Source organism: Myotis nattereri (genome assembly GCF_964212035.1).
Source record: "Myotis nattereri genome assembly, chromosome: 7".
Taxonomy (NCBI): domain Eukaryota; kingdom Metazoa; phylum Chordata; class Mammalia; order Chiroptera; family Vespertilionidae; genus Myotis; species Myotis nattereri.
In genome coordinates, this window is record NC_138082.1 from 38199292 (window position 1) to 38215771 (window position 16480).

Sequence of the window (16480 nt, forward strand, 5' to 3'; positions counted from 1 at the left end):
ATTCATACTTATACCAAGAGTTTTAACCACTATTGCCTTTGCATCATGAGTGCAAATGCTAACATGGTGAAAAAAGAAAATATTCTGATAAAAATCAGTGTGACCCTGTATATCCTCTAAGACCACACACTGAGAATTGCTGATGAAGCTGTTTTGGGGTAAGTATTTAAATGATTGACTTAAGTTGCCAATTTCTCCTATTATTTGTCAGTATAAAACAACAGTATAAGTATACACATACCTTTTATTAATGGTAGAAGTTTTCGGGGGAAAGCTGGTTTCTGAAAGTTCACTGAAATATTTGGAACATGAATAAGTAATATATCAAGAAAAAAGCTTTAGAACAGAAAATTGCCTATGATTGGAAGTCAGCTTAAATTCTCAATTATACTGTTTGTTAAAATAGATTTTATGTGATATTTATGATTGGGCATAGACTTCATGATTTAAAATTGCTAATATCACTTTGTATCATAGGCATTAAATGTTGACTTGTATTACATGTTTATTGTCTACATTTCAAATCCTCAACCCAAAGAACAATATTTAAGTTCATTTTGGATTTCATGCAAAAAATAAATATCTTCAAGTGCTTAAATTCTTAAGAGAAGTATCTAAGCTGTTTACACATGACTTAGTGGGGAAAAAATTACAGATAGAAGTTGATCATTGATTTTTTTTAATTTGGTGTGATAAAGTATAATTTTTTATTTTGAGTATTTGAGTATCAGTTTCTCTCTGCTTCTTGATTCCTTTCTGTAAATGATAAATTTAAAGTTCCCTCTACATCTTTTACTAGATAAAATACTTTTTCTTGTCACTATATGTATATATTTAGAAACTTAAACCTTTCTGTTAACAAATTCTATGTCATAATTCTTGAAGACAATAATGCATTGTGATAGCTTTTCAGTAAGCAACAGGAGCAGCCCTATTTGTTTAAACCCTAGTTTAACCTGATTATTAACAATTAAATTGTGTTTTTTCTTACAATTAAAGTGTATTCAAATTTATTGGTCCCTTGCTTCACAGATTTATCTCAGTATGTGGTGTATTCAAACAGAATTTTGTATTTTTAATTAGGGGATTAGATAAGTAATTCTGAAGAGCCAAAAAAAAAAAAATTGTTAGACATCACATTGCTTAACCATCTAATATACCGTGTGTGTATACACTGTGCTGTGGGAGTCATCTCTCAGGCAGGCTTGTTTTCCAGGCAGTGTTTGAAAGAGTGGACATGTGCAGACACTGTGAGCACAATTAGCGCCAAGCAGATAAATCCAGCTCTAATCCTGTTTACGGTCTGCATCAGACAGATGTGCCAAGATTGATTTAGACAAGCCCTAGGCTTACAGTAATATTTTTATAAAGTTCCATTCACTGTTCTATTTTTGTTAAACCTTTGCTAAATATTCTTAAGTGTTGTTGTTTTTACTCTCCTTGTTAACCACTGTAACCTACTTTAGGCCGGTTCTGCTTTGCTCTCATGGTGACAGGGTAACCTGCCAGGAGAGGTTATCTTTATTCCATGTAATTAAATTGACTTTTTCCCCCAAGAAAATACAACAATAGGAAGTGGGTGCTGAATTAAATAAATAGCATGATATCCAATAGATGTATACTTAAATCCCCTGCAAGAACAGATGGTCCCCAGTATCTCTGTAAGTAATGTGAGAGGACAGTTAATGTTCTGAAACAACTAGCTAGAACCAATACAATAGAAATGAACCCGTAGATTTCAAATAATAAAACACATACCACAATGCAAAATTATATATCATCTGTAAGGCTTTAATTCTTATAATCTCTAAGGAAAAGTGGCCATAGATGATTTCCATATTTTTATTTACTGTTATCAAGTGTCAATTTATGAATCAAGTTCTACTTTATATTTTTTACCAATTAAGGTATATTTTACATTAATATAAAATTAAAGTTATATTTAAAATACATGCCCCAAAATTATGTTTTTTATTTTTAACTCCTCTTTTAACATACTGCCTGCATGTGTTAAGTTGTACATGGAATTGTGGCTTTTGCGTACAATTATGGAAATATTTGCTTTTATTTGTGGCAGAAACTAGTTGTACTCTAAGAGGTGGCTAAATCGGGGATCAGAGCAGCTATCTCACAGGTGAAGAATTAAGCAGAGATATAAAACCTACATTTTTGTCAGCATTTATAAATAAATAGATTTATAAATAAAACCATTTATAAATGAAAAGCAGTATTTTTCTGTCTCACATGGAGAATAAAGTGAATCTAAGTCATTCTTACGTTACTGCTTCAAAGGGGTGTGTGTAAGTGCTCAGTCTGTATAGACAACGGTCTTCTCTCTCAATGTGGTTTCTTTCCCCTCCGCCCCCTGTAATCTTACGTCTCATAAATATTTGTGTGTTCTAAGAGTCAGTGTTTTGGCTTGGGGGTTGAGGAGAGAAACAATGACCTTCTTAGATTTTCAGTGTATCCTGTCAGATGATTTCCAGAACCTTCAGCTTCACTGCGGGTTGGCCTGAGGGCTTCCCGACGAGAAACCTGAGGGCCTTTGGCCTGAGCGCTCTTTCAAGTCAAGGAAACCAAGGCCCTGCTGCGCCCGCAGCCGGCTGGTCAGCGGCTCGGATCAGACCGTAGGAGCTGCAGAACCAGACAGAGGCCAGAACGGCACCGCCTAATCCGAGGGGCGATGAAACAACAGCTAGACAGTTCCAAGCCTTCAAATGGAAGCACTTCAAATTCAAGTTCACAGAATCGAACATACTTCATTCCTGAAGACCATATTCTAATTGAGAAAACAATTTTATCTAAAACTAATATTATACATATCTCCACATGTTATAAAAGCTATATTGAAAGTCAAGTGAATCCCTTGATTAGAGAGACCTGGGCAGATTTACTCATGTAATGGAAATGATTAACGCTGCAGAAATAAATAATACACCAGAGTTTCTACACAGGAAGTTGGCAGCTGAGAGATGTATATAGCTCCCGAAGAACATTTGCCTATAGTTAGAAATTGGTAAGAAACTATTTTATTCATAAATACATTATCCTTTTTTTTTTTCTTTCAAGTAGAAACAAAATGTTTGTTCTAAATCTGTTTCTTCTTCTTGTCACACTGGCAAAGAGATCATTTATGTAAAAACTCCAAATTTGAATTTGTGGGCAAATGAGGAAAAAGAAATTGGAAGCCTGAGCAGGGAAAGCAGGAAATAACCTTTCAGAGAATTATGGAAATTTTCAGAATTATTTCTGAGAGCTCCCGGTTGCTGCAATCTAACCTTCCATCTCCTTGAAGGACACCTCAATACTACTCATTAATTGACACATATTTAAAAATTGATTTGAGAGAGAGAGAGAGAGAGAGAGAGAGAGAAAGAGAAAGAGAGAAAGGGAGAGAGACATGGATCCACTGCCTCCTACAGGCCCCCAAAGAGGAACTGAGCCTGCAGCCCAGCCAAGTGCCCTGATTGGGCAGGTGCCCGGACTGGGAATGGAACTGGTGACCTTTTGGTGCATGGGACAGTGCTCAACCAACTAAGCCACACCAGCGAGGATGACACATTTGTTGTCTTACGCTTTTCCTAAGGACTACTTAGCAGTGGTTCTCAACCTTCTGGCCCTTTAAATGCAGTTCCTCATGTTGTGGCCCAACCATAAAATTATTTTCATTGCTACTTCATAACTGTAATGCTGCTACTGTTATGAATCGTAATGTAAATATCTGATATACAGGATGGTGTTAGGCGACCCCTGTGAAAGGGTCGTTCGATGGCCAAAGGGGTCCCGACCCACAGGTTGAGAACCGCTGACTTAGAGCCAGAACAATGGTTGGCCAAATCTTTTAACTTTGACTATTTCAATCAGAGCCAGAGGGTCTGATGAGAGTGTGTGTATTTACTTGAAGGTCCTTACTTCCCATTCAACATTGGTAAGGAGTTGTGAAGACCAGCCAAAGTGCTTGGATTTAAATCTTGGATCTTCCTCCTACCAGATGTAAGACCATGGGAAAGTTACTTAAACTCTGTCCTGAATTTCTTCTCTTTTAGGAAATGGCATCTACTGCATAGGGTTCTTGTTAGGATTAAATGAAATAATACACATAAAGTTCTTAGGGAAATGTTTGGCATATAGCACATTCACATTAAATATTAGCTACTCGTTTTAGGGAATGGACTTTAAAAAATTAGAATAAGTAATATGATCAGGAACTATTTTAGGATGAGCAAAGGAAATAATCCTTCAATTAATTGCAGAAATATTTTTGTAGAAAAATTTTAAATTCATATACACAAACTATATCACAATCTCACTATCCTTCCAATTTTTCATATGCACATTCATATATATGTGCATATGAAAATACATTACACATACATTATGTATTCAATAAATATATCCAAAACAGTAATGGAATTGTACTATTCTATTTTAGATAATTTTCTAGTCAGATTTCTAAATTTTAATGGCTGAATAGCATTCTGTTATATGAATATATTTATTTCACAGAACCAACACTCTGTTATTGCACATGTAGGTTGTTTCCAAATTTCACTCATATAATGCTTGGGTAAGCATTCTTTTAGCTAAATTGTGCACATTATTTATTTTCTTAGAGTAAATTACTGGAAGTAAATCACTGGATCAAAAAGATGCATATTTTAAAGCGTTTTCCTTTTTCTACATTTGTAAAAAGTATCCTATATAATAAAGAGCTAATGTGCTAATTAGACGACCTTCTGGAATGACCTTCCGGAACAACCAGTGGATGGGGGGGGGGGGGATGAGGGGTGGAGCCACAGGGCCAACTGGCAGCTGGGACTGCTGCGAGGGCAAAGGTGGCAGCCTGGGCTGTGAGGGCCGAGGCAGCTGGGGCTGCGAGGGCGAGCCCCTTGCACAAATTTCGTGCACCGGGTCTCTAGTAAAATATAATGCTGATTACAGAAAGGGAAAATTATGGAGGTTTATAAGAAAATATTTCATACTCTCTACAGCATTTCTCTCTTTTAATATGTAACCAATGTTAAGTTTGTTGTGTGTTTTCCACTGGATTTATTTCTTTTCTGCTTTTAATGGAAGTGAGGTCAAATCCCTCAGGTTTCTTTATAACTGCTTTTAGTCCACTAATTTATATCTCTTAACACAAATACCTTTCCATATCAGAACACAGATCTAATTTGCTCATTTATGAGTTGTGGAAAACTAATTCAACCATCTTTCTATTGAAGAACGTGAATATTGCTTCAAGTCATTTGCTATTATAAATACTGCTGCAATTAACATTTTGAAATCTTTTGATACCTATTTCTAACTTGTTCTCCAGCAGTTACCATTTTTGCATTCCCACCAGCACTGGTACCCAAACCATCATTGAGCACTATTTTTGATCTTGTGCCAATCTAAAAGGCAAAAATGGTATCTTGTTGTGTTGATTTGCATTTCTTTGATTACTAATTAGATTGAACTTTCTCATATGTTCGTTGGTCAATTTGCATTTCTTCTTTTGTGAAATGCCTGTCTAGGGTCTTTTATGTACTTTCCCACCAAAGTGTTTCTTTCCTTGGTTAAATAGATTATTTAACTGTCATATGTTGCACATATTTCTGCCCAGTTGGCCGCCTTTGCTTGTGATTTCTATTTATGGGTCTCTAGGACTTTATAGGCATTAAATAACTTTTATGTTAAATATTTCAGTCTCTGTATATCTGCCTATACTGTCATGCTTAGGGCTTTACTAATTTATGGTTATACATAGTTTTATCTAATCTAGATATATTGGTGTATATTAAGATGTAGGGCTCTATTTTTTCTTTTCTTTTTTAAAAAAGATTAACTAGTTCTAAATCACCATTTACTCAGTATTTCCAATTGAACTGAGATGCCATTATTGTCCCTTTAGTGACATTTAAAGTGTATATGAGTGTTGTTTCATTAGACCAGTCTCTTATATAATCCAAATGTTTTCATTATTATAGCTTTATAAAGTACTAGAGGCCCAGTGCATGAAATTTGTGCATGGGGGTGGGGTGGGGCATCCCTCAGCCCAGCCTGCACCCTCTCCAGTCCCGAACCCCTCGGGGGATGTCTGACTGCTGGGTTAGGCCCGATCCTGCCCGGGCCTAACCCGGCAGTCAGACATCTTTCTCACAATCCGGATCCGCTGGCTCCTCACCACTCGCTTGCCTGCTGACCTGATTGCCCCTAACTGCCTCTGCCTTGGCCCCCACCACCGTGGCTTTGTCCGGAAGGGTGTCTGGAAGATGTGCTGTCTAATTAGCATATTATCCTTTTATTAGTATAGATTATATCTGATCAGGCATGTACTCCCTCTCATTACTGTACTTTAAAACATTTTCTTCAGTAATGTGATATATTTATTTCATAAAATTTATAATCATTTAATTAGGTTCCTTGCTCCTTATGTCAAAGAAAATACTAATGAGGTTGTGACTGGGATTGTGTTAGAAGTGGCTGTGAGAATACAGCCATGAAAAATATGTAATCTTGGAAACTTGGTATGTCCCCCTTTATTCAATTCTTTGTCTCTCATTTTAAATGCTCTCCCCTCCCACGCTAGTCCAGGATTATTTTGTTAAATTTATTCCTAAGTATAATGTGCTAATTTTTATGGAATATCTATCTCCATTATGCCTTCTTCCTGGGTATTAATATATTTGTGAACAGCTTCCTTACTGGTGTTCTTTTAAGTTCCAGTGATTTTAAGTTGATTCTTTTTGGGTTTTACAAATATATTATGATATCATCTACAAATAGTTACAGATAATATTATATCTGTTAGGCATGTACTCCCTCTGTGCCCCTCCCACCGCCAATGGTCATCTTTTATTTCATTTTTCTTACATATGGTATCGGGCAGAATGTCCAGAATAATCGGGAATAATGAGAGAGATAATAGGTATTCTTGCCCTATTTCCAGGAGTTCTTGTTTTCACTACTAAGTCTGATCTTAGCTGTTGATTTAGTATCTTTAAATCTGCAATTTATAAGAGGTTTTAAATTGGAATAGTCAGTGACTTATTTGTTATTAAAGTAAAGCACACATGGTAAAAAATTCAGACTATAATAAAGGACTTCGAATGAAAAGAATTTCTCTCTTCCATGTTTTCCCTTTTCCAATGGTTCTTTGTTCCCTCTCCATGTCCTTCCTTCCCTCCCTTCTTTCTTTCCTTCTTTTTTCTTTCTATATGCCCTTCCTTCTTTCCTTGAAGCTCTTATTTGTTATATGTTTGACTACATAAAAAATTAAAATTTATCTGAGATACAAGGTCATAACTAATATGCGTATCCTAGAAGAAGTTATTTGTAACATATATCAGACATACATAGTATTGATTTCAAGAATATCTGAAGGGCTCCTACATATTCGACAGGAAGCATCCAAATAGAAGTATGAAAATGCGTGTGTGGAGGAAACTCTTTTAATAAATAAAAATACTCCAGCCTGAGAATATCGCTGAGCCTGCTTAAGGGCTCAGGAAGCTGAGAAAGGCCTCTGCTTTCTAGGGCCGTTTCAGCGCTGTTGTCATTTCTGCATTGGTTTATACTGATTATTTTTTCTCCTATCATGTGTCATATTTTTCTGTTTATTTACAGTCATAGTAATTTTTGATTGACAGGGAGATATTGTGAATTTTACCATGTAGACTTACTGATTATTTTGGTATTCCTAAAAATATTCTTGAGGTTTGCTCTAGAATATAGTTAAGTTACTTGGAAACAGTTCAATCCTTTTGAGACCTGCTTTTTAGATTTGTTGGGTGGAATGAATGCAGGCATTAGCTCACTAATGAGACAGAACTCTTGGAAGTACTCTCCCTAATGTCCTGCGAATTTCAATATTTCTTCACTGGTGGGATCTCTGAGCATTGTTCCCTTTAATCCTTCAGGCAGTCCTTCCCCTGGCCTCACACATATGCTGATCCACGCTCAGCTGAAGATTCAAGGGGCACCTCTGCAGATCCACAGAGTTCTCTCTCTGTGCAGCCCGCTCCCCTCCAGTAATGTGCCCAGTGAACTGTGGTCGTCTTGGCTTTCCTAGACTCCGAACTTCTCAGCTCAGGAGAGATTCAACAAGCTCTCCCATGGGTGCCCTACTGTGGCCTAGAAACCTCGCAAGGAGTCAGCTGGGGCAATCATATGGCTCCTTTGCTGCCCTTTTCTCAGCAATCCCTGTCCTGCGCCACCTCTCGTATGACATCTGAAAACGGAAGCTTCAGCTATCTTGTATGTTTTTTTTAAAAAATATATTTTATTGATTTTTTTTATAGAGAGGAAAGGAGAGGGATAGAGAGTTAGAAACATCGATGAGAGAGAAACATCAATCAGCTGCCTCCTGCACACTCCCCACTGGGGACATGGCCGCAACCAAGGTACCTGCCCTAGACCAGAATCGAACCTGGGACCCTTGAGTCCGCAGGCCGACGCTCTATCCACTGAGCCAAACCGGTCAGGGCATATCTTGTATGTTTTTTAAGTTGTTTCAGACGGAAGGTAAAATCAGTGTCTGCAAGTCCATGTTGGCCAGAGTAGAAGTTTTAGAAGTACTTTTGCAGAAGTAAAAGGATACTCCTACTTTGAGAGTCAAGGGTCCTTTACTACAATAATTATTTTCTGATGTGTGGTTAAACAATAAAATTTCGAGCCTCTATAAAATGAAGTCTGATTGGGGTGACATTCCAGTGGAAACTTCTTTCTAGATAGCAGGGATTCATACTCTCTAATCATAACAATCTTACTCTGCCTTCTTTTGTACATGTGTTACTTTTCCTAGAATGCACATTTTCTTTCCTTTAAATGTGGCCTTCAGCAACCAGTCATAAACCCAGTCCTGTTAGTGCAGTCTGTTCTTTCCACGACTTTACTCTGCCCGTATTAGCAGCTCAGAGCCTCCTGTGGAAAACTCATTTTTATTGTCGAAATGCTGCTTTATGTTCTTATCCTCAGGTTTTGAATGTCCTAGGCCTTGAGTGGCAGAGACTGTCTTCGATTTTTCTGTTTTTAATTCTTGGGAAAACAGACCCAATTTTTCTTGTCTTTCCTCCCCGTCTTATATGCAGATTGACATAAAGGACAATAAGAAAGATTACTAATGAGAAAGACTTTCTGGGCTTTTACTGTGATTTGTACATGGGAGATATGGACACAGTGGTTTTGATTGGAAAACTTAATTTCTTTTCAGGTGATTCCAAGTATGACTTGCTATGTAAAGAAGAACTTATTGAACTCAAGGACATATTCTCTGTCAAACTGAAACGGCGTTGTTTTGCTAGTGGACATGGCACTTTATTGGGTATCACACTCTTCATCTGTTTGAAAAAAGAACAAAATAAATTAAAGGATTCTACACTCGATCTCATTAATTTAAGTGAAGACCACTGCAACATATGGTTTCGACAGTTCAAGAAAATTTTGGCAGGTAAGTACTCCTTATGGGAATTTTTAATGAGTCTAGTTTCCTTGATGTGAGTTATTAATCTAAACATGGTATTGTATTTATGAGCACAGAAACTCTTAGGTTGATATAGTTTCCTTCTAATACTAATTTGTTGAGTGTTTTATGCATGAAACGGCATTAAATTTTGTCACATGCTTTTTCTATATAGATTGAGATCATATGGTTTTTTCTTTCATTTTGTTAATGTGGTGAATTACATTTTCATATGTTGAACCATCCTTCCAATACAGGAATAAATCCCACTTGGTCATGGTGTATTCTTTTAATATGTTATTGAATTTTCTTTGCTGGTATTTTGTTGAGGATTTTACATCATTATCCATAAGAGACACTGGTCTGTAGTGGGTTTTTCTTTTTTTCCTTGTAGTATCTTTGTCTGGCTTTGGTATCGGGATAATGCTGGCCTCATAGAATGAGTTAGGAAGTAACTCTTTTTTAAAAAAAATATTTTTATTGATTTTACAGAGAGGAAGGGAGAGGTATAGAGAGTTAGAAACATCTATGAGAGAGAAACATTGATCAGCTGCCTCCTGCACGCTCCCTACTGGGGAATTGAGCCAGCAACCAAGGTACAAGCCCTTGACAGGAATTGAACCTGGGACCCTTCAGTTCACAGGCTGATGCTCTATCCACTGAGCCAAACTGGTTAGGGCAGGAAGTAACTCTTGAATGACCATTTCTATGCAGAAGCTTCGATAATCTGAAATAACAGTTCTTAAATAATTCAGTTCAGTTGAGAGTTGTTTTTGAAAGCATATTTATTTTTCTATTAATGTCTCAAGTTTATATTAGAATTTATTTTCCTTATACCTATACAATGATGGCAAGTGCATATATGTACTGTGTGACTTGAGAATAACAGCTTTTTTACAGATAATATTTAAATTGTTTATTTCAGGATAGACTTTTCTAAAGTTAAATAACCAGAGAAAATAGAACATATTTACTAGAATATGAACTCCTAATGAAGTCAATGTATCTGAAAATATGTTACTTGTATTTTATGTCCTAAATAAAATGCATGAATTCAAACACAGTGCAACTTGAATTTTTAGAATGTTTCTTGTTAAATAACCAAACTGAGTTTTGGGATTTTTCTCCCTCATAGATTTGTAAGCCTTGCTTTCTTTTTAGCTCATTTCTTTCTGTTTGCCAGATTGATCAGGGTAGAGGCAGCTGGTGTGGTTGGTGGTGCAGTTTGGAGGAAGAAGACACAGGACAGAGATGGGTGCCAGACAAAAGCAGGCACATGGTGATGTTAGACCGTTTCAGGCCAGGCATCATTAATTAAGACTGGGTGTGGTGCCAGGTGCATACTAGACTTATTGGGAGGATCACTTCACAAATTATAAAAATGTCTAACCTCTATGCTATAAACCTGAAACTAATATAAAATAATTTTCAATGTCAAATGTAATTGGAAAAAAAAAAAGAGTGAGGACCTAAGTTGGTCAAGGGCAGCCAACTGATAGGTTACACCTATAAAAGATAAAATGATGTGACATAGTAAAACTAGGTGATCCTGTTACTAAGGCCCCTATGCTTCCTTGTTAGCCCCTTTGGAACCTTCTAGGAAACCTGATCCTTTTAAGAAGATAGAAAACCACAGAAGCCTTGGTTTCATCTCCCTGAAAATAGAGAAAATACACACACACACACACACACACACACAGAGGTGGGGCAAAAGTAGGCTTACCAGTACATTTGTGACTACAAAAAACACAGAGTTTATTCTTGCATTATTATTTACAACTAGAGGCCTGGTGCACAAAAATTTGTGCACTCGGGGGGGCGGGGGGGATGGGAAGCCCCTCAGCCCGGACTGTGCCCTATCGCAGTCTGGGACCCCTCAGGGGATGACCACCTGCTGGCTTAGGCCTGCTCCCCAGGGGATTGGGCCTAAGATGGCAATCAGACATCCCTCTGGCAGCCTGGCAGCCTGCAGGGGATGTCCACTTGCCAGCGGGGAGCAGGCCTAAACTGCAGTCGGACATCCTTAGCACTGCTGAGGAGGCAGGAGAGGCTCCCACCACCACCGCTGTACTGGCAGCCATCAGCCTGGCTTGTGGCTGAGCAGAGCTCCTCCCATGTGAGAGTGCCCTGACCACTAGAGGGCAGCTTCTGCATTGAGCGTCTGCCCCCTGGTGGTCAGTGTGTGTCATAGTGATCAGTCATTCCCAGTCCTTCTGCTGTTAGGGTCAGTTTCCATATTACCCGTTTACTATATAGGATAGAGGCCTGGTGCACGGGTGGGGGCCGGCTGGTTTGCTCTGAAGGGTGTCCTGGATCAGGGTGGGGGTCCTGCTTGGGTTCCTGGCCAGCCTGGATGATGGGATGATGGCTGTGTGCAGCTGGTCACACCCCCTTCAGGGTGGGGTCTCCACTGGGGTGCCTGGCCAGCCTGGGTGAGGGGATGATGGCTGTTTGCAGCTGGTCACACACCCTTCAGGGTGGGGTTCCCCACTGGGGTACCTGGCCAGTCTGGATGAGGGGCTGAGGGCTGTTTTCAGGCTGGTGGGCGACTGAAGCTCCCAACCTCTCCTTTTTTCTTTTTCTTTTTTAATTCTGGGATTAATTTACCTTCTATAGCTGTCACTGGAGCTGAGAGCAGGCTCCAGCTCTGAGGCCATTGCCGGCTGAAAGCAGGTACCTGGGTTTGTTTAGATTCTATAATTGAAACTCTGTTGCCATCACTGGCCGCTCTAAGCTCTGAGGCCGCGCTGGTTGAAAGCAGGTTTCTGGGTTTTTTTTAGGTTCTATAATTGCAACATTGTTTCATCCGGAGCTCAGAGCTGAGCTGCGGCAGGCGGGGAACGTTGACTTCCTCCATCACTGGAATAAGCAAGCCTCATGTTCATGTTCACTTCAGCTGCCTGGCTGCCGGCCGCCATCTTGGTTGGCAGTTAATTTTCATATCTCCCTGATTAGCCAATGGGAAGGGTAGCGAAGTTACAGCTAATTACCATGTTTCTCTTTTATTAGATAAGATTATATATTATTTTCCATTTGAACAACTGTAAATCTACATTTGCCCCACCCTGTATATTTAACTTAAAGCATTCCACTGTAATGGTGGGTCTTTCATGGTGTTATTTTAAATTCATGTCAGAAGAGATTTTTAAAATCTAAAATAAAAATGAAATATTAATAAGATCAATTTAATAAAATTTTCTAACATTGGCAGGTACTCATGAGACTTACCTGGTCTATAAAATAAGAATGTGTCATTTTAGGAGAGGCACAGCTCTTGCACTGAAGGTCTGAGGATATCTTTTCTCATGGAGCTTATGAAGGGCTAGCTGAGAGAAGTGTGAGAGACAACGTCCTCAATATATGTCACCCATAAAATCAATAGTGAGTAAGCATAGGACATCACAACAAAGTTTAATTTAGTAAGAGCAATTTTATAGGAATAGAGGAGTCTGTTGAAAAAAAATCCAAAACAGTGTTCAATTTTTTATTTCATCTTAATGAATGATGTTTTGGCTTGGCCTAGGGCAGTGATGGTGAACCCTTTGAGCTCGGCGTGTCAGCATTTTGAAAAACCCTAACTTAACTCTGGTGCCGTGTCACATATAGAAATTTTTTGATATTTGCAACCATAGTAAAACAAAGACTTATATTTTTGATATTTATTTTATATATTTAAATGCCATTTAACAAAGGAAAATCAACCAAAAAAATGAGTTCACATGTCACCTCTGACATGCGTGTCATAGGTTCACCATCACTGGTCTAGGGTTAAAATCTAGGTGAATTGCATATATTTTAGGCTCTCATCTTTTGGGAATGTTGCTTTTTGTACCTTTGATTTTGATAAGAGTTAAAGGTACTATAATATATGGGGTCATATTCTCTGGCATGGTTCTGGAGTACAGAGTGAGTTATTGATTAAAATAAAATAGATTGATCCACTTGTCTATTGATGGGCACTTGAGTTGTTTTCATATCTTGGCTATTGTAAATAATGCTGCAATCAGCATAGGAGTGCATATATTCTTTTGAATTAATGTTCTGGGTTTCTTCAGCTATATTCCCAGAAGTGAAATTGCTGGGTTATAAGGCAATTCCATTTCTAATTTTTTGAGGACACTCCATACTGTTTTCCATAGTGGTTGAACCAATCTTCATTCCCATTAACAGTGCACTAGAGTTCCCTTTTCTCCACATCCTCACCAGCACTTGTTTGTTGATTTATTGATGATAGCCATTATGACAGGTGTGAGGTGATATCTCATTGTGGTTTTAATTTGCATTTCTCTGATGATTAGTGCTGTTGAACATCTTTTCATATATCTGTCGGCCATGTGTATATCTTCTTTGGAGAAGTGTCTATTCAAATCCTTTGCCCAGTTTTTATTTGGATTGTTTGTTTTGGTGTTGAATTGTAAAAGTTCTTTATAAACTTTAGATACTAACCCCTTATCAGATAGATGTATTATTGGAGAATATGTTCTCCCATTCAGTGGGGTGCCTTTTTCATTTTATTAATGGTTTCCTTCACCGTGTAAAACTTTTTAGTTTGATGTAGTCCCATTTATTTATTTTTCCTTTTGTTTCCCTTGCCCGAGGAGCTATATCAGAAAAAATATTGCTATGAGAATTGTCCGAGATTTTACTGCCTATGCTTTCTTCTAGTATTATGGTTTTGAGTCTTGCTATGAAGTCTTTAATCCGTGTTGCGTTTATTCTTGTGTATGCTGTAAGAAGGTGGTCTAGTCTTATTTTTTTGCACATATCTGTAGACAAGCAAAAAAAAAAACACAAAAAAATAAAACAGGATTGAAATCATCTAATAAAAATGAAGAAATCTAACTAAAAAAGACTGAATAAATGTCTGATCCATCTTTCCCCCCAGTTGGACTCAGCAGGTCCTGTGGGAGGAGCCAACTCCTCCTTCCGGAGCCCCACAAAGACTGTCACCTTCATCCTACATAAATGAATGGTGGAGGCTCCAAAGCTCTCTACCAAACATTATGTTCCACCTATACTTCATTTTTAAGGTTACAGTCTTAGAACATTTTTCTTGATGTTTCTTTCACTTCCATGTAATCTAGGTGTTCATTCAAGTGTCTGTCATCTGAGAGACAAACAATTGGCTCAGTCCACATGCCATACATGCCTTCCTCTCTGGTTCTGATTTCCATGGGGTTTGGTCTATTTGTGGATGACCTTCCTGACTCACATCCATGTCCCTGCTTTGTACTACATGCATCAAGTCTGACAGATGGTGATTGTTCCTTGGTTTCCAATTTTATATTTTTAAAGTCCTCACCCAAGGAACTTGTGTTTGAAGCGGACTTGACTTAAGTTTGAGGCCAGGAGCGGGGGTGTGGGCTATAAAAATGATGTACAATTGAATATTAGACATCACTATTTAAAATCCAAGACCTTGCTTTTAACCGGTGCTGTGGCAAGATCAGCAGATTAAAAACAACAACACTTTTTTGCATTTGTTTATTTGAATGTTGTCTTTCATCAGCAAATTGAATTTGTTTCCTGCCAGCCTTTTACATCTTTTCCCACTTTCCCCCTCTATTAAGAAAAACAGGAAAACCTCAACTTCATCTTTTAGTTTAATTAGCCTAACAATTATAATTTTAGTATATTTGGGTATTGAGTTACTTTCAAGTATGTGCATTTATATGTTGAACTGGAGCAATGAATAAGATGTGATGAATTTTTGAGGAAAGAACAAATTGGCAATAGTAGAAGGGGAGAAGGCAGGCAACTTTCCAATACTTTAAGTTTCAAGGCTAACTGACAAAGACTGACCAGAGGAAAGTGGGTTTATAATATAAAAAAAAAAGGAGTTTCAGCATGGTTTCTGTTTTTCTTGGAAAATATGCTAAGTCCTTTTACACAGTTAAGCATAGCATTTTTTTTTTAATTCTTAGTAATAGAAAAGTTACCATAACTTTATTCACTAATAGGCAATATAGGTTAATTTATCCAACACAGGTTTTGTAGCAGGCACTGTGTTAAGTGTTGGGAGTACAGAAATGAATGAGGTATAATCCTGTATAAAACTCTTTTGTCCTTGGGGACAAACAAGGAAACTTGTTTATAAATGTATTAAAGATCACAATGAAAATATGAACAAACTAGTAAGGTTCATAAACACTGATCATTGATTCAGAAATTCAGGTCTTTAAAAAAATGTGATTGAGCCCAGCTGGCATAGTTCAGTGGTTGAGTATTGACCTATGAAGCATGAGGTCACAATTTGATTCTCCGTCAGGGCACATGCCCCAGTTGTGGGCTCGATCCCAAGTATGGAGTGTGCAGGAGGCAGCCGATCAATGATTCTCTCTCATCATTGATATTTCTATCTCTCTCCCTCTCCCTTCCTCTCTGAAATTAATAAAAAGATATATGTTTAAAAAATGTGATTAAGGCTGATATGTAGTGAGTGGTAAGCCTAACACATAGTCATTGTGATGAAACTCATTTAAGTCTTTTCTGCTTTTATTTTTTTACATCTGTGATACAAAGATAAACATGCACAACCTTTAAATATAGCATTTGTGTACACTAGATATGTTAATTTTTGTTCAATTAGGGTGTGATCAGTCTCTGCATATTTGGGTTTCCTAGAAATGGTGAGTTGCAAGTTCTTCTGGATCCTGAACCAACCAACCTTCTAGACTTGGAAATCTATACTTTAAAGCATATTTATATTTGAGAATACATGAAGAGGTGAAGAAGAAGAGCTAATGTGATGGGAATAGATGAAAGCTTGCAAGGAAAGTAGTGCAGAGTTTAAAAAAAGCAGAGGACTTGGGGATACTCATATATTAAAATAGGCAGAGAAGATAACTGGAACTAAAAAATAGAAATAATCAAGGAAACAGAAGAACCCTTATAGCACAGGACCACTGAATTTTGCTGGTACATGTAGGTTTTGAAAATTATTTACAATACTTAATGGTTACCCAGAGAGAATTAACAAGGGTATTTTTAGCACTCACTTGATTGAGTTATTTCTGATAATTTTCTGTTTCATTT

At 37.7% G+C, this 16480-nt stretch overlaps 1 protein-coding gene across 3 annotated transcripts in view; it reads left to right on the top strand.

The window, feature by feature from the left end:
* CERKL (CERK like autophagy regulator) overlaps window positions 1-16480 on the top strand; it is a gene marked incomplete at its 5' end in the record, with an annotated part of 94795 nt that overhangs the window by 30528 nt on the left and 47787 nt on the right. For all 3 annotated transcript variants that reach the window (XM_081095439.1, XM_081095437.1, XM_081095438.1), the window contains one exon: window positions 9197-9433. In XM_081095439.1, coding sequence (XP_080951565.1) covers window positions 9197-9433 — 237 coding nt within the window. The remainder of the gene's footprint in view (window positions 1-9196; window positions 9434-16480) is intronic.